Raw genomic sequence first — 22,226 nt, 5'->3', positions numbered from 1 at the left:
GAGAATGTTAATTCTTTTCTGATTGCTTCAGTTTCTTCTGCAAGGTGCAAAACACATCATTCATTAGGTAAATAAGCATGAGAGGAGAGGAAGTGAATGGGAGGGCAAATGGACCAAGGACCTATTCTCTAATTCTGCCTAACAGAATTATGGGTCTACACAAGATATAACGTTTGTAATAATTTATTTAAAGTGAGAGCAGTCACTGAGATTGTTTTTCTCCAGCAACCTTCAGCCTCATCAGTCAGACAAATGAATAGATGAACTGCATTTAATCTGGGTTGTGGTTTTGCCAAGTATGATAAAGCTGGGGACTGGGTAGGCTTTGGGCTTGCAAGAAAAATGATGGGGTAGCAAAAGAATGAAAGTGATTGGCTATGGTTTTCAAGTTGGATAAGGAGGTGATAATATTAGAGGGTGAGGGACAATGAAAAGTAAAATCAATGAGCTGGGAGTTCCAATGGGATCAAAAGGATTAGAATATTAAAGAAAGCAATCTGGAATGACAGAAGATGGCTGAGTTGAAGACAAGAAATAAATTTCAAAAGACTAAGAGGATGGCATTTTTGAAGGATTGTCTTCAAACCAAAAAAACAAAACACACTTCTATATCAACTGGTGTTTAAGAATGGTGCACCACTGAGATGGTTTACCCATTTCCCCTTGATGAAGGGGGAAAACACTGCCAACCAGGTTTCTTATCCATCTGCTATCTTAAAAGACATTCAAGGGCTTCCCTGGTGGTGCAGTGGTTAAGAATCCGCCTGTCAGTGCAGGGGACACGGGTTCGAGCCCTGGACCAGGAAGATCCCACATGCCGCGGAGCAACCAAGCCCGTGCGCCACAACTACTGAGCCTGCGCTCTAGAGCCCACAGGCCACAACTACTGAAGCCCACGCGCCTAGAGTCTGTGCTCCGAAACAAGAGAAGCCACCGCAATGAGAAGCCCGCGCACCGCAACGAAGAGTAGCCCCCGCTCTCCACAACTAGAGAAAGCCCATGCGCAACAACAAAGGCCCAACACAGCCAAAAATAAAATAAATTAAAAAGAAAGAGACATTCAACACCAAAACCTAAAGGAAATTTGTTTAAAGAAATTGTTTAATGACTAAGTTAATTTATGACTGACTTTGGAGGATGCCCAGGTACTGTTTATTATTTCATTCTTCACTTTGGTAAAGCAAATCAGTATGGTTCTAACATGACTCTTTCTAAATCCAAAGTTATAGTAACTACATAAGAAATTAATCTCTGATGAAAAATTGGACCAAACAGTAAGAATGCTGGTCTATACACTCCAAGTCAGTCAAATACTTTAGTGAAATTGCAGGGAGGTGGGTGTTAAAAAAATTTTTAAAGGCTGTTCTTGTTGCAGCACGAGAATGTAGCCAAACAGGACACCAAGAGGGGAAAATAAAAACAAAAAACCCATGGCTTTGGGCACCAAGAGAGTAAGATATCTGCTAATAAGCTATAGCTTGACCTACACAACCACTGCAGAAAACCAGTTGGGTAAAGTCTTCCACCCAGTAGGACATCTAGGGGATAAGATCTCCACTTAGGCCAACATAATGGCCCATAATTTTATAAGTCTAAGGTATGTCTTCCAGCCAGATAACTTACATATTGTAAAAGGCTACCTATAACCTTAAAGCCCAATTCAAGAAAAAGGCCATGGGACATAAGTAAACTTCAAAATAGCAAACATAAGAACAGGCCAAATATGGCAATGCACCTATATGAAACTGGAACAGATTTATCACCAATCAAGTAGAAGAGCTCCTTCACCAAATATGAGGTGGTTCTAAAAACCTCGAAAAAAGGACTCCCCCGGTGGTCCAGCGATTAAGACTCCACACTCCCAATGCAGGGGGCCAGGTTCGATAGGAAACTAGATCCCACATCCATGCCACAACTAAGAGCCTGCCTGCCACAACTAGAAGATCCTGCATGCTGCAATGAAGATCCCACGTGCCACAACAATTTATTTGGAGCAGCCAAATAAATAAATATTAAAAAAAAAAAAACAACCCTCAAATAAGCTTTGTTTTGGATTGCCAAGGGGGGATAACTTGACAAAGAAAAAAATTTTCAAAAGGGATTAAAATTTATGTATCTACCCCCAATTGTTCTGCATGCTGTCCACCAGAGATGGAAACAGTGTAAGACAGAATAGGTGAAGAGAGAAATGTCATTCTCATCCATCTTGACAAATAGAGGCACACTGGGTCCCTGTAGGTTCAATACTATTAGAGAAGTCCTGGGCATTGTCACAACTGGATTGGGGAGCACTACTGGTTGTTTGGTAGGTTCTGTAGGTTGACTCCTACAGATTGAATCCCTGGAGGACAGGCATGCCAAACCACAACAAATCCGATTTATACTCTATAAGTAAAGCCTAAATACATTATTCAGAGCACTCTAGGCACAGATTTACAACCAGGGTTGACTTTTCCCCCAAGGCCAACCCCTACAGACTGTGATTTAAAGGGTCTAAGGCAGTGGTTCCCTCTGGATAAGCAGGTTTTGTTAGAGTAGGTAGGAAGCATCTGTATCCCGTTCATTCCAGTCTTCCAGGAAAAGTGCTAAAATTTCTTGCTTCTTATAATCAGAAGAGGAAATATGATGTTCTAACACTATTTTCATTCCTTTAGTTCTACTGCAATTAAATTGAGATTTCTTTCAATTTGGTCCCCAGCTGAGTGCCCACCTAGAAAGCAAAGTCAGGTATCTACCTCATACTTTATATCAAATAAATTCCAAATAGATTAAATTTTTAGTTAAAAAATGAAACCATTAAAGTATCAGGAAAAAAGTAAGAATTTTCTTATGTTCTTCAAGTGCAGAAATCCCAAATATGATGCAAATCCTGAAGTCCTAAGAATAAAGGCTGGAAATTCAACTACCATACATTTTATTTTCTTACATGGCAAAAACATCATGAATAAAATGACAAATTGGGAAAAACACTAGCAACTCCTACCACAAAGAGCTAATTTCCTAAACATATACATTGCTTCCACAAGTTAGTTAACATGAAGACCCAATTTTTAAAAAAAGGTAAAGACTAAGGATATGAAAAGACAAAAAATGCAAATGGCTCTTAAAAATATAGAGATGATCAACCTCATTCATTATAAAAATAGACACTAAGTATAACTATAATAAGATACCATTTAACCCATCGGGTTGGGAAAGATGAACAAATGCACTGATGAGGGTTTAAAGAAACATTTGAAAAACTGGAATAAATTCTGAGAACAATCTGACATGTAGCAAAATGTAAAATGCCATTCCATCTCTAGGAATATAACTTACAGATACACTTGCACTCATGCAAAGTAACTATATTTCATCTAATCCAAATGCCAATGATTTTAAGGTCATCATTGATTTTAAGATGCATCGTTATTTTATGTACCACTAAAATCAAAACACTGCCAATTAAACTATGGATATTAAGATACAAATTTCTGATATTAAAAAATGTGGGGGAAATATATATATATATTCTATAACCTCATTAATTTCATTCCATAATTTTTTAAATTGAGGTAAATATTCAAAATCTGGTTCCCTATCTTTGCTGGGCATCCTGAATTTTACAAGATGTGCCATGCTGAAATTCTACAGGAAACCTTTTTGGGCATCTTAGCTCCCAGACTGCTTCTCTGGCTCTCCAGGGAAAACTTTTCATCATTTACTACGAAAGTCTGCTCTTCAAACCATTTCAAGTCTATAAATAAAATCAGAATGTCCTAGTCCAGCTCACGCTAGTGTGTAAAAACGATCCTCCTTCCCCTTGCAATAGGCTAGATGGAACAGATCAGGTTGGATGGTCTATACCATTGGTCCCCAACCTTTTTGGCACCAGGGAGTGGTTTCATGGAAGACAATTTTTCCGCGAACGGGGGCGGGGTATTCAGGTGGTAATGCGAGTGATGGGGAGCCGCAGATGAAGCTTCGCTCACTCCCTCGCCTGCCGCTCACCTCCTGCTGTGCGGACCAGTTCATAAGCAGACCAGTACCGGTCCACGGCCTGGGGGTTGGGGACCCCAGGTGCTAAGGAAGCTCCAAACTCAATCTGGTTTCAATATTCCCTACATAGTGAAAATGAGAGAGGTCCCATCTCGCAGTTTAACTGAGTACGAACAATTCAGTATGTTCAGTAGAGGTACTCTACTGAACCAGCAGGCTTAGCCCTTCAAAGAACCAGCCCCAGTGGACTAAGAGCATAGTACTCAGTTTCCCTATTGGCCTTGACAAGTTAGAGAAAACATGAGCAGTAGTAACATACTCAATTCAACTTTAAGATTTACTTATCATTAGCTAAGCCCCTTCCTTCTTTGGTGTCTTATCTCCCTGACAAACTGCTAGCACCACCCCTATCCTGTATCTCAGGGGTGTTATTTACCTGCCAGTGAATAATACTAGGCCCTACTCATGTCAGAAAATTTGTATTTGGTGAGAAGTTGGAAGGTTTCCTATGTTAAGCCATCATCTCAGGCTTAAGTCAGAAAAAAGCCGTTAGCATAAAACTTATTTTTATCAAAATTATGCGCGAACGGGCTTGCCTGGTGGCGCAGTGGTTGAGAGTCCGCCTGCCGATGCAGGGGACACGGGTTCGTGCCCCGGTCCGGGAAGATCCCACATGCCGCGGAGTGGCTGGGCCCGTGAGCCATGGCCGCTGAGCCTGCGTGTCCGGAGCCTGTGCTCCACAACGGGAGAGGCCACAACAGTGAGAGGCCCACGTACCGCAAAAAAAGAAAAATTATCCACGCACATGATTTAGCAAATATAACAAGGCTTTCACGTCTCTTGCCCCATCCTCCCCAGAAGCAACAGATCTTAGCTCTTTTCAGCGTTCCTTACCTTTGTGTCTGAGTAAGATGCTCCCTGTTCTTCATTTACCACTTTAAGAAATTATCTATTTTTTTTTTGGTAATATTTGGCTGCGCCAGGTCTCAGTTGAGGCACGTAGAATCTTCACTGCTGTGTACGGGATCTTCGTTGTGGCATGCGGGATTTTTTTTTTTTTTTCAGTTGTGTCGTGCAGGATCTAGTTCCCTGACCATGGATCGAACCCAGGGCCCCCGCGTTGGACGCCAGGAGACCCTATCTATTGATTTCTATTATGAAATTTTGAATTTTGCTCTTACACACCCCATTACTTACCCATCCACACTTCCCTATTCTCCCAATTTAGATGAAAATTATTTTATTAAATATATAAATCATGCTGCCATGATTATGACTCGGTAGAGCTCCTAATTATATTTTATGAGTTTTTGTTTACTCTGGAATTAGCATTTACATTTTTTCATTTATTTTCTATTTTCTTATCAGCAATTGAGCTAACTCTTCAAATGAACCAAAATTTCCTCAAGATATTCAAATATGCTAAGTTTCAAAATCAGTCTTAGAGTCATTCCATTCTAGAACTCAACTTTCCCTTGCTGCAACCTAGAGTACTGTTCTCCAAGCCAAAGCAGAAAAGCAGTCCTGGGACTTCCCATTGCCATCATTTCTGGGAATTCCGTTTGCCTCCGCATGAGACCACATGGAGAATTCCAGTACTAAGCAAACTCCACTTCAGTAATTTGCACCAGCATTTAATACCACAATGCAAATAGTCTACCTCTCACTACTCCACCCCCCTAGAGTCTAGCTTATTGCTGATGCAGCTCTGGGATAAGAAACCTGGTTTAATTTAGCATTCCAACTCAACCCCAATTTTGAGGGTGTGTGGATGACTTTTAAGTGAAAGTTAATCTAACACCAAATCAGTATCATCCTGAAAACTGCCCTCCTAAGCCCTCTGACTCATCCAGAATCGGGCTTGGCCAGACGCCATCACAACAGAATGGTGTAACCATTCCTATCTCCACCTAACATATATACCAGTTATTTGCACACCCAAATTGCCTATGCAGAAAGCTGCCTGTGTAGGCAAAATAAGGACAGGCACCTAATCAACTTTATTCTCCACATGGTACTTACACGTAGCTGGTAACCAGTACTTCACAATGTGCAAAGCAAGCTCTCAGGTGGATGCCAACCACAGTTTACTCAACGGAACAAAAAGAAAAGTGGAAGGCTACATGGGAATTCCCTGGCTGTCTGGTGGTTAGGACTCAGTGCTTTCACTGCTGAGGGCCCGGGTTCAATCCCCTGGTGCGGAACTAAGATCCCACAAGACATGCAGCGCAGCCAAAAAAAAAAAAGTGGAAGGCTACAGAAAGCTAGTGTATTAAAGCATCACTCTTAAAAACCTACTGTACAACTCCTGAGGCTAAGCGTTAGCAGTATAACTTTGTCAATGACACAGGGCAGACTACGTGGCCTCAACTCGAGATACATTGGATTGGAAATACACACAAAAATAATTTCACAAAATGTAATGTTGAAATAGCGAATTCAATCATTTCAAAACACCTTTTTAAAGTTTTAGAACTACTTTTCCACTGTTCTTAACAGTGTTTTTCCTTTCAACAGTAATTTAAAAAAAAAAAGACAAAAAACCCCAACACTATAGTAGGAATACAGCATTAAACCAGCCCAGATTCTGGCAGTCATGAAAAACTCAGGTTGTCTGTTACAGGGAGATCATGCTCTCAGAGGGAGAAAGAATGCTTTATCATGCAAAAATATATTACTCCCATATTTAATCCACTGTGACACGTCACCACCTTCATTGACCATTCCCATCTAAATGCTCTACTTGACATTATGTAGTCTCCCTCTCTTAGAATATAAGCTCCAGATCTAGACCTAAAACAGTACCTTGCAGAGTATCACTGAAAATTTTTATTTGTTGAATCAGTGAACACTGCTAGTGCCCATCTTTTGAAACTTGCCAACCCCACCCATCGGACCAAGGGGTATGTTCATCAGTGCTGATCAGTAATGGGTCCATCTTTGGCGGAAAAAAGGAACCAAAGCAGGAAAACCCTCTAAGTGGCAGTGGCAGAAAACCAAGCCCGCCAGGGAAGATAAAGACAAATACAAGGACCTAGCCTAGATATTAGTCATAATCTTCTTTGTTGATCACTTCTTATCTGTAGGAGCCAATAACTCTTCCCACCCCTAATCCCAACTCCAACAGTTTTCCCAGAACTGTTGTCTTTACCACTTGACCTCTCACCAAAGACAACTTCCATATTCAGTAAAATGGTGGCTGGGAGATTAACACACAAAACGTCTCTCACAGGGTTTCAGAGAACAAATATCCAATAAATTACAAGTTGTACTGTTATCCCCATCTCAGCCATCTATGAATTAGAAACATTAAGTAGGAAAATATGAGAGACTACCCAACTAAAAACCAGCTGCTTTTTCTTACCTCCCATTACCACAACCCACCTTTCCTAAAAGCATAAGGCCCAGCATACAGTAGGTGCTGAGTATTTGTTGAATGATGCTGGGAAATGCCCTAACCAGACAGAACCCCACTATATATATTAAAACTGGAGCAAGAAGGTACAGACAAAAAACATCTGCAAGACAGTCTGTTTTGATAAAAGCATGGAACTAAGAAGCAGTGGGTCTTCCTTGTACTCACCCCCCATCCTTGTTAAATCATCTAAAGCTCACTTCTGGGCCCTTCTTCTATGGCTATCATTCTAAAGGAAATGAGGTACTAGTGGGGCCACTGAGGAATTCTTTGGATTTTGGCAGAACTGTACAAATAGATGGTGAAAGCCATCAAAAGGTGTTGCTTACTGGCCTAGGAAAATAGCAGAATGCTGTTGGAGCCACAACTTAATTTTCCACATGGCATGAAGTGAAAGCTGACCTCCTGTTCCCTCAAACCCTTCCTTATTCTAGACCTCTTCCTTGGAAAGTAAGTCAAACTAGATGTACTGATTGACTGGGTGGTTGGAATGTTAGTAGTAAGGGGTAGGTGACAATTGTTTCTCAAGCAGGGGAAAGTCCCACATCTCAAAACTCCTAGTAAGTTGATGGTTTTATAACAAAGGTGTATGAGAGACAGAAAGTCTTTAATGGAATAAGCCTGCCTACCTGGGTTCTTCTATATAAGTCCTCTTTTACCTTTGGCACTTATAAATCCTATCTACAATAAGGAAAACAACTGCAGTGATGTTCACCCAGAACTGAATGTCAAACTTTATACCCTCCCCTTCTCTTCCAGAGACAAATAAAGAATCCAGACACAAGCCCAAGTAAGAACTCTCTCAAAGCACACATTCCCTAAGTTGAAAAACCATTTATTTCACCGGAAAGAAAAAAGTGATCCAACGCTATGTGTCTACCTGCCATAAGCCTTTAGGTCAAAAAGACTCAGGAGCAGTGACACTCTCACAACACCCACTGGAAGCAGGAGGTGGGGATACAGTACAACCCCCACCAGTTTCTGCACACAATGAGACCTGCTGGGAGAACAGAACATGATGGGAAGCTACAGAAGTATTGAAGGACAGAAAGAACACGGAAATGGGCAGGAGAGAGGAAAGAAGAGGTGGTCTGAACTTAACAAGGTAAATTAAGGTCCACGGTTCCTGGGGGACTGAACGCACAGAGCTGAGAACGTCCCGGAGATGGGGTACCACGAAGGGTGTATTCTCATGCACAACCGCAGCTCGGAATTTCAGCCCACACACATCCCACCTGAAAGAGAGCACAATACAGGGGCTTTACAGCAAAGCTCACAAGGGCTTTCCCACTTACACTTCAAAGAACATCTTTACAAAGTACGGTAACTTGACACTCCTTTTAAGTTTACTTGTATCCATCCATAGTATAATAATAATCTCTAAAAGTGAAAAGAGCTTGAAGGCCAGACAGTAACTGGGAAGGCTCAAGCAATCCCAGACTAGCCTTTCTCTAAACGAAATAGCAAATTTTCTTTCACGAGAGTAGACAGACATTGCATTTCTCTTGATGTTAGCACATTAGCATTCCTCAGAGAAGGCAATTCCACATTTACAAACTGTCACTGGAGAGCAGGAAAAAGGGAAAGGTTCCAATTAGCTCTTAGCTCTCCACAGTAAAAACTATGTTTGAATCTTGGAGTTACAAGTTTAAGGTCTAGGAAAAAGTGGCATTAACTGAACAAGCTGTAACACCTGAGGGCGTCCAACTCTGACTAGGGAAGAAAATAAAAGAACGTACTGGAGGGCATGTGTAAGCTACACATCAGGTCACTCAAGTTTCTTCTCCAGCCCTATCAGTGATCTCCTATCCAATAACCCTGGGCAAGTCACATACCTTCTGCCCTAATGGAAAAGATGACAGTATCACCCACCCTGTTACTACAGGATTACAGATCAATGGTAATGTCTGGGACACAATGGGAGCTACTCAAGACAAAGGGTGTTGTGAAATACCCTTTAATACAACAGCAGTCTCAAACACCTAGAGCCCAAAGCTGGCAAGCATCAGAAGAGAATACACTCAAGTAGAGCCAAATGGATCATGAGGCTCAAAATGTATAGGAAAAAGCCAGAGGACTCAAGGTAGAGCTGGTGGTTGAAGAGTGTTAAATGCTCATAGCTGGTGGGAAGATGAAGGGAGTGACGTGCTTAAGGCAAAGCTCCCAACCTTGGATTTCAATATTACTGAAGAAGAGTAGAATTAACAGGGTGCGTACATATTTACGTTATTATGTACCTTAAAGAAGTGGAGAGAATGTCAAATCTAATACCGTGGGGACAGTTTAAAAACAAAACTGAACAAAGTAAATGGGCTCTTACAGGACAGATTCAAAGATAAAGCAATGGGGTAGGCATTCTATTCAGCTCAGGGAATGAATGTGAACTGACCAGAGAAGTTGAATTTGAGTCTATGCCCCAGACTCCTTGCTGAAATCAACTTTATAAGTTGAAAGATATCTTTTTCTACTCCTCTCTGCCCCAACTTACCATCAGACCTTTCACACAGCATGAAGCAGAACAGGAACCTTGCAGACCTTAGTAATGTCACACACCTAGGAATTTCAACGAAGGCTCTGAGAAACGGCACACCTGGGTCTGAATGTCTGGTTTCCAGGTTTGGTTCAATTACAGCACACAGGTGTGACCCAAGATTCATCACACCACTGTTTGCTTTTCCAGGCACAAATGGAATCAGATTGACTCCCAGGACTAGGAGCCCTGGAAAAACAGCCATGAGGGATAAGGATGTTTATATATTTCACAAAGTAGTTAGGACTTCTCCCTATCCTCTGAACCATTAGCAACCTTACCCTAACCCTGCAAAAGCAAGCAAGCAGGGCAGCCTAACTGGAGCCTTTAGGCTGCAGGAGGGATGGCAAAACCAGAACAAGGGACACCCCACCGCTCTCACCTCAAGCTTTAAAAGGCTGAATACCGCGCCCGATCCGCATACTGCTCCCGCTCATACCGGGCCATGTCGTACAGGGAATTCCGCGCGGCCGCCGAAGCTTGGGACAACTCACTCTCATGCCCGTAACCGTAGCCCTCTCCAACAGTGGGGACTGGGCCGCGACGCAGGGGGCTCCGATCGCGCCCGTAATATGAAGTGGAAGCTGCAGTAACAGCAGCAGCGGCTGCTGCAGCAGCAGCAGCTGTAGCAGCAGCAGCTCCTGAAGTCGGCAACAGGTGTCTATCGTAGGGATCGAGAGAGGTGGAGGTGAGGTGACTGGCCATGGCTGTATTCTGGACTTGTGGCAGCTGGGACAGGGTCTGCTCTGCGTAATTATACGCAGAGGCAGCTGCAGCAGCCACTGCCTCATAGGACCGGGCAGCACGGCAGCGCTTGTAGTAGGCATCGAGCGCTCCGTACGCGTTGTTGTAATACAATGAATCCCCATAGCTCATGGCGTAAGGTGTACGCACTGCTCCATATTGCTCATTATATTGCTCGGTAAAGTCTGCCACTCGGCCCGAACGATCTACCGGACACTCTTTGGACCAGTGCCCCTCTTTCCCGCACCGATAGCAGCCGCTCTGGTCTCCCATCCCGGGCGCAGTCCTAAGCCGGCTGGTGGACAACTGCACGTGCATTCGTTTGCCTTGAAGAAACAGACGCAAGAAGGGTTGCTATCACTCTTAGTCATAGCCCCAGCCCCTACCCCAGACACTGGTCATAGCAATGGCTTTACCTAGACAACTCTAATGCAGGATTCATTGCCATTTTTAAGATATTTTTAAAAGGTCCAGTATATATTCAGTATAATGACCTGATTTCAGGCAAAGATCAATTAAAGGAAGAAATGTTTCAGCTCTAACACCAGTTTAACGCTTAAGAAAGAAACTACTCTAGCTCAAAAATAGGCATTTCATCCTTTGCCAAGTAACTGTGGACAAAAACTACTCTGAACGGTGGCCCAATGTCAAAAGAAACCACAATAATAGTGCTCCACAACATTCTGACACCTCCAATCTTCACTATTAAGACTCCTGAATTCAGTAAGCAGGAGAATGCAAAGGCCAGTCCCCCATACCGCCCCAAAATCAAAGAGAATAGAGTAGGACTCTAAAGTTACCATTGACAGTAATCCAGACTTGATCCGTGGCTGAGTGCGGTAGGCAAGTTTCAAGACTTTTGGGAAAAACACTCATGAATGGGGGAAGAGGGGTGAAATACGAGTTGAAGGACTGCCTTCCCCCTAAACTGGGTCCTTTAAATTGTTAGTTCTGATATTCATTCTAACAGGGATCCTTTACAATATTTAGTGACCCCTTATAACAGGGGGTCAAACAAAACAGGTCAGGCAGTTCACAAGATGCCTGAATTTTCAGAAAGAGTATTATGAAAAATGTGGAAGAAAAGAGGGGATGAAAAAAGTGGAGAATGACCAATAATGTTAGTGTATCAAACTGTTCATGTTAGCGCAAGATTAAAGTACTTTTTCTCCTCTAGAGATCTAAGATCCTAAGAACATGCACTTGATACTAGTTTTTGCTGAAAATTACAATTTGTATTCTGGAAATGAGAAAGTTTAAATTTTAAACCTTTTCACAGGAGCAGTTTCCACCTAACATGATCTACCATTTTAATGTAAGCAAAACTCCAGCAAAACCTTTCCAATACAAATGGCTATCATGCACCCAAGCATGCAGATGGCGAAGAAGTGAATGCTTAGAACCAGGGGAGTTAACAGATAGGTCATCTACTCAAGTAACGTTATAGAAAATGGTAAATATACAATTTCACCTACAAAATTAAAGTTAGGTTCTAGAAGACTAAAAAAGGGAAAAGGGAAGGACCAAAATATCAAAAAAAAAAGTCCCAGTTCAAACATTTTATCTGATAAGTGTAGGCTGCCAGTGAAAAGCTAAGATGTACAATTAAGTACTTAAGTGCTTTAAGTGCTAACCCATGTCCCTCATTATTTGTCCAAGTGGCCACTTTGGCACCTAACAAAACCAGAGAAAATAAGGGCAACCGAGGAACCAACCATGTCTCTTCAAGACAGAAAGGTCATTAATAAATGTCCTGACCTAAAGATTTGCCAGAAAAAATTGCAAAGTCAGAAAAAGCAGCTAAGTCTTTAAAAATATCTAAAATGGATGTTCCTTAAATGGGCAAACAATAAAAAGAATATCCCCAACACTGAGAAACTGAAAGGGAAAAAGACCATCATAATAAATACTGCTACTCTATGTACATACAGAACTGTACTAGACAATGCTAAAGAGAATGACTAACAGTAAGGAAAACAGAGCAAAAACAACTAAACCTCAGAGAGCCTAGACTTCAGATACCAACAGTTATGCTCTAAGTATGATGTGTCCTGTATCAGTTCACAATACCCTTCCCTTACATGTGTTAACTGTTACAAGGAGACACCACCACCTCTTCTATGACTTGGTTAAAGTGTAGAAGAGTATCCAAAAATTAGATATCATAAACCCTCCACCAGAGCAGCCTTTCCTCCCAATTAAGTTGTTGACACAAAATAATTCTCAACTTACCAATTAAAAATGGAAAACCAGACCTGAGAGACCTGTGACATTTTTCTTTAATAATGCACAGCAATACCCATAACACAGGGCACCATTAACTTGGAAGAAATGATGATCAGACTTCCAGGTCTAAGAAGGTCCAATTTAAGTAAACATCAAAGATAGCCGAAATGACTCTTAACAAGAGGAGTGCTCAGGAGAAGCAGCAGCTACTACCTTGTTCGGGCTGAAAAAAGTTGGAATATAGATTAAAAATGTTAACAAGGAGTTGTGGGAATACTCCATAATTTAGAAGTAGTTACACTGAAGGGGAAAGGCTCTTTTCTGGCTTTGACACTGGGAACCCAAAATGGGTGGACGAAGAGTAGAGTTAGCAACTCACCATGGTTACCACCCCCTTCACAACTGCCACCCTTGCCACAGGAGCTTACATCTTAAACCAAGAAAACAAAATGTCTATCCACAGCATCATTCATGCTGCCTTCCAGGCACACTATTAATCTAGTCAAGGCTCCAAGGTTAACACCCATCTAAGTACTCTAATCACCAAGGATGTTAGAGCTCACTCCTCAAACCAGTGAAACGGCTTTGCCATTATCGCCCCCCAAATCCCAATACCTTCTCCTCAGAAACTCCTGAAATTAGCCTTCAGTTCTAGAGTGTCCTCGTCCTCCAAACCGAACCTCTTGGTGCAAGCGTAACAGAAAAGCGGTAAGAGCTATAACAATTTAAAGACACTAGTTCTCTCAAGACTTGTTTAACGACAAATTATATTTACTGAGAAGCCATGAATTGGGATGAGGTGGGGGAGCTTCACAGATATTTTGCTCCTAAACATGTGGCTTAAGCCAGCTTTTGCCAGGTCCTTCCACATACAAAATAACACATGGGGTGCTGAGGCAATAAATTTCAGAGTGAAACACTGTTAGGTGCTCTACTACCCCCCCACCCCGCAAAAAAGACAAAACTGAATAAATCTTCAGAGGAAGGGATTTCTGCACTAATAGGCAAAAAAGCCTAGGGGTTCCAAACTAATGCCAAGTGGTTCTTCTCCCAAACTTGATTTGCCTAAGGTAAAGCCTCTAAATCCCATGCATTCTCCATTTAAGCCCATCACCCACACTTAATCCTCACAATCAGCCAACCAACAGCTGTATCTCTCTCTCTATCCCAGACCCCTCCTATCCAGCCTATTTTCTACACAAAACCTTGTGTTCAGCCCTCTTCCCAAAGAGGGTGGTTCACCTTGAAACTCTGTGTTGTCAAGGCCCCTGATGGCCTCCACTGCATCCTCTGCCCGCTCCATGTGTACAAAGGCATAATCTTTCACGATGTCACATTCGATGACTGGACCATACTCCTCAAACTTGGCCCGAAGCTCCTTGTTGGTACAAGTAGGACTGATGTTGCCTACATGCAACTTTGTGGATGTTTTGCTCTTATTCTTGCTGGCTTCCACGTTGATGTTCACCCCGTGCAGCTTGTAGTGGTGCAGGTTGCGTATGGCATCCTCGGCCGCCGTCTTGTCCTCTATGTGCACAAAGCCGTAGTTCTTAATGATGTCACACTCCAGCACCTTCCCATACTGCTCGAAGAGTGAGCGGATCTCCTGCTCTGTGGCCTCCCGGGGCAGGTTTCCAATGAACAGCTTCACCATCTCGGACACAGCCTGGGCGAAAAAAAATGAAATTTCTAACAAAAGACCTCAGGCCCATGTCAGTTAAAAAAAAAAAAAAAAAATCAATACTGCCATCTCCTTTGGGTCTGGCAAATATTTCCAGTTTTCCCCCCTCTCAGACGCCCCACACGCACACGCACACCCCCAGATAATAATCAAAGGGAAGTAGGAATAAGGAGGCCCGCTACAATTCCAGCTATAGAACCTACAGAAAGGAGAAAGCATCTGTGACACAGATCCTTAGCAGACACAGACAAAGGGTTTGGTAAGAGCTGAATAGTTTCAAACGGAAACGCAAATGAAAGCGGGGCATAAATGCAGCCCTAGGGGTACTGGGCTTTCTACCTACTAAATAGACAGCAAATTCCCTGGAGGTCCGGTTAGGACTCCACGCTTTCACTGCTGAGGGCCCGGGTTCAATCCCTGGTCGGGGAACTAATATCCCGCAAGCCACGCGGCGGCTCCGCCGCCAAAAACAAAAAGAGACAGTCAGAAAACAAAGGTCTAACTACTTGGCTGGCTGGACAGACTGAAATTATGAACTGGCTCTTCCTCTCGTAACCGAATTAGCCATTTCCTGAAAAAAGGACCTTATAATAGCTACATTTTAGGGTTTCCTTTGGAAGCAGTGAACCCGTGACTTAAGCTGGATAGCGAGGCGTTCGGAGAGTACAGGAAGTGCTGGAGCGGGGAACGCCTCTCTCGGGGTGCCGTCCTACGAGCTCCTGGAGAATTGGAGAAATGCATGGCCAGAGAAGGGGCCTTGAGCCTCAACGGCCAGACGAGTGTCTCGGGGCTTCAAAAATTTTCGAAACGGGGTTGTAATTCCTAAGTCTAACGGAAAAGCGGTTATCTCGGTAAAAGCCTCGAGGCAGTAAGCCGAGCAAAGTCGGATAGAGGGCAAGGTGGGGAAAAAAAAGCAAGGTATTCTCGGGGGAGGTCGTGGGGGAAGGGCTGCTTGAGGCTTACCGCGCAACGCCGAGCACCGAGGTCGGCTCTCAGTGACGAGTGCGGAGGCCAGGACCACCCTAGGATACCCCTAAAGCCCAAGTCGTGAGATTTAACAGGGCAAAAAAAAGACAGTGAAGGGGCTCGGAGTCTCTCACCCGCACGAAAAGCAGCAAGGGCTCTTCCTCGCGGCGCGGACGCTTCTGACAAAACGCTAAAATGGCGGCGGCTGCAGCAGTGACTCTGGGTAGAGAGGGGGAGGTGAACCTACCACCGGATTGGCCGTTCAATAAAATAAAAGGCAGGCGTTCCCGTAGATCCTCTTCCTGATTGGTTACCACGAACGCCAATTACCTGAGGCCTGGAAGAGGTGGAAACGTCAGTAACCCCACAGAGTCTATACGAAAGCCAATGAGCACCTCTCTCGACAAACCGAGGTCACTGATTGGATGGAAGGTCGGCGTGAGGGAGGAACTACCAACGTGGGCTTCGCTGGCGGGGTTCCGCCCGCCATTAGGCGGAGCGAGCTAGGGATCCGGTGTGGCGGTCTTCAGCTTCACGGCGTAACTTTGTTAAGCTTCCACATTTCGCCACTCCACGTGCGCTCCATTTTGCCTTCTACTCCACATTTCTCCCTCTAATCTCCCAAACGCCATCCCCCTCGCAGCCAGGGTGCTGCGGGCGGTAGCTTACGCAGACCCAGAAGCCAGGTAAGAAAAATAGCAAAGCTTCCCACCTGAAGAAACCAACCTCCTCCTTTGGCCAAGAATCCGCACTGGCGCCCTGGGAGTCCCGGAGCTACCCCCACATTGAAACTACTTTCATAGGTGGTGAAAGGAACTCTGAAAACGGTTAATGGGCTCAGCTTCAATTAGGGTATAAAGGCCCCGACGTCGGCTCGGTTGACGGCTGCATTTCTCAGGAGGCGCCGAAGAGACAAGTTCCTTGGAGGAACCAGCCTCCCGGGGTCCAAGATGAAGAAAAGGGTTCTCTGTGTGACCGTGGAGATTGCGCATACACCCCCACCCCGCCCTGAGAAAAAAACTAGAGCAGCAAAGTTTTTTGTTTTATTTTATTGGGCGCCATCACAGCCAGAGCTGTAGGTTTAAACTCCTAGAACCGACCTTAGAGGGAAGAGCCTAAGTCACAACCAGCTATAAGCAAAATACAATCAAAACAGCATTCTCCAGAGGGTCCGGCTTCCCTCCTCACATTTTTTTTATCATCCTTTGGCTTCTTCACATAATCCCATAATTCACTGAACAAGCAAGGCAGCTTTTGAAGAGGGAGTTTAAAAAGGGGGATGGAAGAACTTAAAACATGATAAAAGCAGTGAGGAAAGGGATCATCAGGAAGTGAAGATGACAAAAGCAGAACACACTACCGTTCAAAGCAGCCCCCCCAAAAGGGGTGGGGATCATAAAGAGAAAGGTGAAGTCAAAGTTATGGAAATAGATTTTAAAACCTGACGTGACTCAGAAATCAAACGGTGGGGAATTGGTCAATAATTTATTCTAGGGTGGGAAAAGGCAGGAATCTAAAAATGTCACATTTACAAATGTAGTGGTCACTAATCTTGGTCCGTTTTCATTGTGGATCCTGATGCTGACACTGCGGCTCTGAATAAAGGCCAAAGGATCAGTGATGAAGAAAACCAACTGCATGTTAGCCGCAAGTGTGCCCTCTGGAGGGGCCCTGCATCGGGAGGTGGTCACAACTCCTTGTGCGCAGGTTCGGAAACACATCTGGTATAGAAATCCTTTCAGCTCCTTTGTTTGATCTTCCAAAATTTTTGTCCTAATAGCCTTGGAGATAAAACTTTCTTCCAAAATACCAAAGCATATGAGATCAGCTTACTCTATGAAACTAGGAATCTCTCCAAGTCCAAAGGGGAAAAACTGGGAATAGAAATCTCGGGATCACAGTTCAGGCCAGTTTGCAGACCACCACCCACACCCACCCCCTGATCTAATTATTCTTGGTTTACCTTCTGAAAGCCCTCTAGGTCCAGTTATATTTGTTTCATTTTGCAAGCTCATCCAACTGAGTAAACCACATTAAATCATTCCCCTGCTTTTTAAATTAAAACCAACGGCAACTGGAAAAGTTTCAATTCACACTACCCAATCTGGTTGTTGCCAGAATCTCCCAATCTCTGTAACAATTCTCCCACCCCCATCCCTAACACACCCCACCCCAACTATGCTCCAGCACACTGGCCCCTTTGTCCCAAGCTCATTCAGACTGAAATGTTCTTTCTCCAGGTCCTTCGCTGGCCACCCCATCTAAACACAGCCCCCCACTCCAACGCTACACCTTGGAACTCTATCCCATGACTCCATGTTGTTTTTCCAAATACTTACCACCACTTGAAATCCTATTCGTTCATTTTCTTACTCCCTCCCAGCCCCTGCCCCCAGCAAATACTTGTTCTACAGGGGCAAGGACCTTTTCTTGTTGTCTACTATTACCCTGTGTTAAAACTAAAACTGCCCCTGGCACGTGGTAAGCACTCAAATATTTGTTGACTAACTTAACAAATAGATAAAGCATGAGTTAAAACCTCGATAACCAAGAGGAGAGAAATGACTTTGGATTTGCAGTCAGTATCAGCTTAAGAACATGGACACTTAGTACTAAAAACAAGCCCTTTTGCTCTTATCACCTAGTATACTTTCCAGTCTCCCTCAAACATAAAAAGCCCAAAAGCCAGGGGTAACTTATGCTACAGCTTCTGATCACCAGGATTACGTTTCACAAATGCTGCAAAATGAAGCTTTAGGTAGGGAGATTTGTAGCTCCAGTGTCTCCATACTGATGTTCATTTACCCAACTGTATTTTACCAAAATACTTAAAAATTAAAGGTTTTTAAATTAAGGATATCTGGTCCAAACCCTCTACCTTACCACACCAACTACAGAGAATCGGATGTTTTAAAAGCACTTTGTCTGGAACACTGAAAACGGCCACTTTGGTGATTCTTCTGATCAGGTTACCAAGCCTCTAAATTAAAAGGTAAAGCAACTTGTCCAAAGTCATCTAGCCTTTCTGTCAGAGCCAAGCTTAAGTATGTTTTGGCTCCACATCTTGAAGAGATGAAAGAGGCTGGAGCCTGGACTCTTGAAAGGGAAATGAGGAACAAATCCAAATTCAGAGGGAAACACTGTTGTCAGTGTAGACCACTCAAATGTGAATAAGCAATCTATTTGTTTCAAACCCTTTCACACTCTTAGGAATGTATACAACTTATATACCTAATAACTCTGGCTCCTAATCCAGAAATGAGTTACTGGTATAATAAGGGCTCAAATTAAAAACCAGTAATCTGCAAGGATATTCAGAGGGAGCCACTAGGCCAGTCAGCAAGCTTCCTAAGCCTCCAATCCCACTGCCAACTACACACTCTAAGCCTCCCCTTAATGTCTGTGCAGGGCCCCTACTCCGTACCTTTCTTCTCCATACCTAGGGGAATCTGACCCTCAGGACACAACAGTGTTGTCTGACACTGGAGGTGGCCAAAACTGGTATGGTCCAGTGGCCTACATCACACCTAGGTACCACTCATTACAGAAATCCCCCTTCTTCACTGTTACTCATACGTGCTGTACTCACACCTACACCCAAAGTCCTTTGCTCAGCTGTGTGCTACCCTACACAGTCCCAATCTCCCCAGAATGTTCTAACTTCTTATTTCTGAGATGGCTAGCATTTAATGAGCAGTGACTATATATGAGGCTCTACACTTGCTACATGTTATTTGCTCCAAAATGGCTGGTTCAATTCCTTGATCCACTACTTTCTAGCCATGTGATCTTCAGAAGTTACTTAACCTACAGCCTCAATTTCCAAAATAGGTTTAAAAGTACCTAATACAGGCTTCCCTGGTGGCGCAGTGGTTGAGAGTCCGCCTCCTGATGCAGGGGACACGGGTTCGTGCCCCGGTCCGGGAAGATCCCACATGCCGCGGAGCAGCTAGGCCCGTGAGCCATGGCCGCTGAGCCTGCGCATCCAGAGCCTGTGCTCCGCAACGGGGGAGGCCACAACAGTGAGAGGCCCGCGTATCGCAAAAAAAAAAAAAAAAGTACCTAATACATTTGAGTTGCAATGAAGGTAAAATGAAATATATGAAAAGCACTTTTAACAATGCTTAGCATGTGTTAAATAGATGTTAACTATTTTCCCTATCTTACAGATGAAAAAACTTAGGTAGAATTCCTGACATGTCCAAGATCACCCAGATTAAGTGGCAGAACCGGGATTCAAACTTGGGAAGCCTGATTTTAGAGCCAGTACCCTCAGTAATTCTCTCTGTGCCAAGTCAGTTTTCAAATCAAACAAATTCCATCTCCACAGTTTTCTCTAGTGGGGCTGCCCCATCCTCTCCTTCCTTACCTGTCACTTCCCTAGCATTGCTTATTAACTGTAACTAGTTCATCGAGGTAGGTCCTGCACCCACCCCCACTATCGATTTCCCAAGGTCAGCCCAAGGGCTCAGCTACCTGAACACTATTTCCAGCACTACAGACACACAATGTTTCTAATGATTTACAGCTAGACTTGAAATCATTTATTAATAAATTTTTCTTCCTGGAAAACTAGATTCTACCCTTTATGATCTTTTTAAAGGTTCCTATAGAATTTAGGTGAATAAGAATTTTCCACCTATCATATCCATCTTATCTTCTTTATCACCCAAACTCCTATTACATTACATACTAGTCCATAAATCTAGGAAATTGTTTCATTATGACCTTAGTCATCCCACATTATAGTCAACTTACTTGGCTTGATAGGACAAAATGACTGCAGAACCAACAGTCTGCGCACAGACTTTGGCAGAGCTTAACTGATGGGCATGACTAGAAAGGCAGCCTACCCATGGAGGCTGACCACTCAGTGATAGTCCCGTTACCTCCAGCACAAGGGATGGGGCCCCAGGCCTACCCCAGACAGAATCTGAAACAAGGTCCAAACCGCAGGAGAGAAGAGGCTGTAGAGGGGAGAAGCCTTTACATAGTCTTGTTCCAGGAATAAACCATCTAAAGCTTCTCCAATGAAGGTCGAGTTACAGAGGTGATAGATCAGAAGAGCAAAGATCTGAAGGACACTGGGAGCGCATATTCCCACCCACCTCTCCCAAAACACACATTAAATGTCTATCCTCCCATTCACTCAACCCAACCGTCTCCGAGTTATAGGACCCTGGAAATCAGAAATCCACAAAAAGCAAAGTATGAAGAGTGGGCTATAGGATTAACACAGGTGGCATAATTTACAGAGGGAGGGAATTTTAAAACAATCTGCAAGAAAGAGGAAAATGACAAATGATTTAGCTTTAGCTCCTTCTAGCTTAAATGAGAAGCCTGGCAGCGGAGGCAACAAGGGCATCAGGACCTAAAGATAATAAGCAGAGTGATCATCTAGGCCAGGTCAGCCTGAAGAACTTGGGCTGCAATAAAGAAATATCAGCACTGGCCCTGAGAGCACATTAGGAACCATGTACTAATGGTTTCATAGGAACCATGGGATTGGGACAGTGGCAGAACCCTCACTGGAAAGAAAGATGACAGAAAGCCACTGACAAAGAAGTAATTACAAATACGCAGGCCACAATCACAGCACTACAATTAACCAACCCTTGATTTTCCAGGGAAATAACCAGAGCTAAGCCTGTTAGCTTGGCCCTGAGATTACCCCACCCTCACTGCAGAAAAGTGACAAAAAACCTATCAAATTCGCCCTCCTCACAGTCCTGCAAACAAATGAAAAGGAGCAGCAAAGCACCTGAAGGCAAAGAAGTGAGAAGAAAGAAAAGCAAGGAAGAGCACTATGGCCTCAGTACCCCTGAGATTACCCCCAGTTTGCATCCACAAATAGGAGCTCACAGTTAAACAAAAAACATATGCTTTTGCCCACTGGGCAGAGGAAAGAGAACACCTGGGGCAAACTACTCTGTCACAGGGAAGTTCACAAGAAACCAGTGAAGGAAGCAGAAGAGAACCCACCTGAACTCCATTTGACTGATACACACACACCCCAAAACCACCCTGCCCCAACAGACTCCCAAATCAAATTTATAAAGCCCCCTTTCCCAAAGGAATGTCAGTTTCCTGTCACCACCCTACCCAACCAGTCTTTCATTCACCCATCATAAAGCCCAAGCCTCTGTCTTGTCCATGGCTGGAATTGTCTTATTTTGTGCCCAGGTCCTCTGAACCCCTAGTCCCAGAATGAAAGTATAAACAATCAATTCCTCAGCCTATCCCAGCACCCCTATTTGGTTACGCTTGCACCTCACCCACTTCCCAGAGTCTATCATAACACCTTCAAATATAAACCCAACAAGAAAACATCTGGAAACCCTAACAAATGAAGATAGGCAATTTGAGTCTCAGGTGACTATGACAGGGGTTGGCAGGACGCAGGAAGGACACTCCGTGCTGATGTTCGACGTGCGAAATACCAGGTCTATAGCCAGAATCCCCCATACCAGCTTCCAACTGTCCCGACCACAGGGCATTACCAGACAGTGACATGACCCCCCCACCCCAACTACTGGCTCCTTCCCAGTAGTTGTCCCAGCCCCAGTACTTACTGGAGCCCACTGCCTGAAGGACCTACTAGCCTCATAAGCACCAAAGCCACCCATTCCCCACTTCTCACTTGAGAAGCCAAACCCCAGAACCACCCCGCTGGAGCTCAGGATTTT

At 43.8% G+C, this 22,226-nt stretch overlaps 1 protein-coding gene across 4 annotated transcripts; it reads right to left on the bottom strand.

Annotated features, from left to right (window-relative positions):
• Positions 1-8,212: 8,212 nt before the first annotated feature.
• Positions 8,213-15,671, bottom strand: RBM4 (RNA binding motif protein 4). Of its 4 annotated transcripts, none has more exons than XR_002176850.3 (5): positions 15,538-15,671; positions 14,136-14,559; positions 10,306-10,993; positions 9,882-10,112; positions 8,213-8,628 (listed from the first exon to the last, which is right to left on the bottom strand). XR_002176850.3 is itself a non-coding variant. In XM_019937550.3 (4 exons), exons 2-3 carry the CDS (start codon positions 14,545-14,547, stop codon positions 10,314-10,316), a joined length of 1,092 nt encoding a protein of 363 aa, XP_019793109.1. In that variant the 5' UTR covers positions 14,548-14,559; positions 15,538-15,671; the 3' UTR covers positions 8,213-8,628; positions 10,306-10,313. The 4 variants fall into 4 exon arrangements, 2 of the variants coding, with proteins under 2 accessions (XP_019793109.1, XP_019793110.1); XR_002176851.3 differs by having other exon boundaries at positions 9,882-9,946; XM_019937550.3 differs by lacking the exon at positions 9,882-10,112.
• Positions 15,672-22,226: the final 6,555 nt, after the last annotated feature.

Source organism: Tursiops truncatus, chromosome 8 (genome assembly GCF_011762595.2).
Source record: "Tursiops truncatus isolate mTurTru1 chromosome 8, mTurTru1.mat.Y, whole genome shotgun sequence".
NCBI classification, from domain to species: Eukaryota; Metazoa; Chordata; class Mammalia; order Artiodactyla; family Delphinidae; genus Tursiops; species Tursiops truncatus.
The sequence above is the reverse complement of the archived record's forward strand: the minus strand, read 5'-3'. Positions and strand labels throughout refer to the sequence as shown.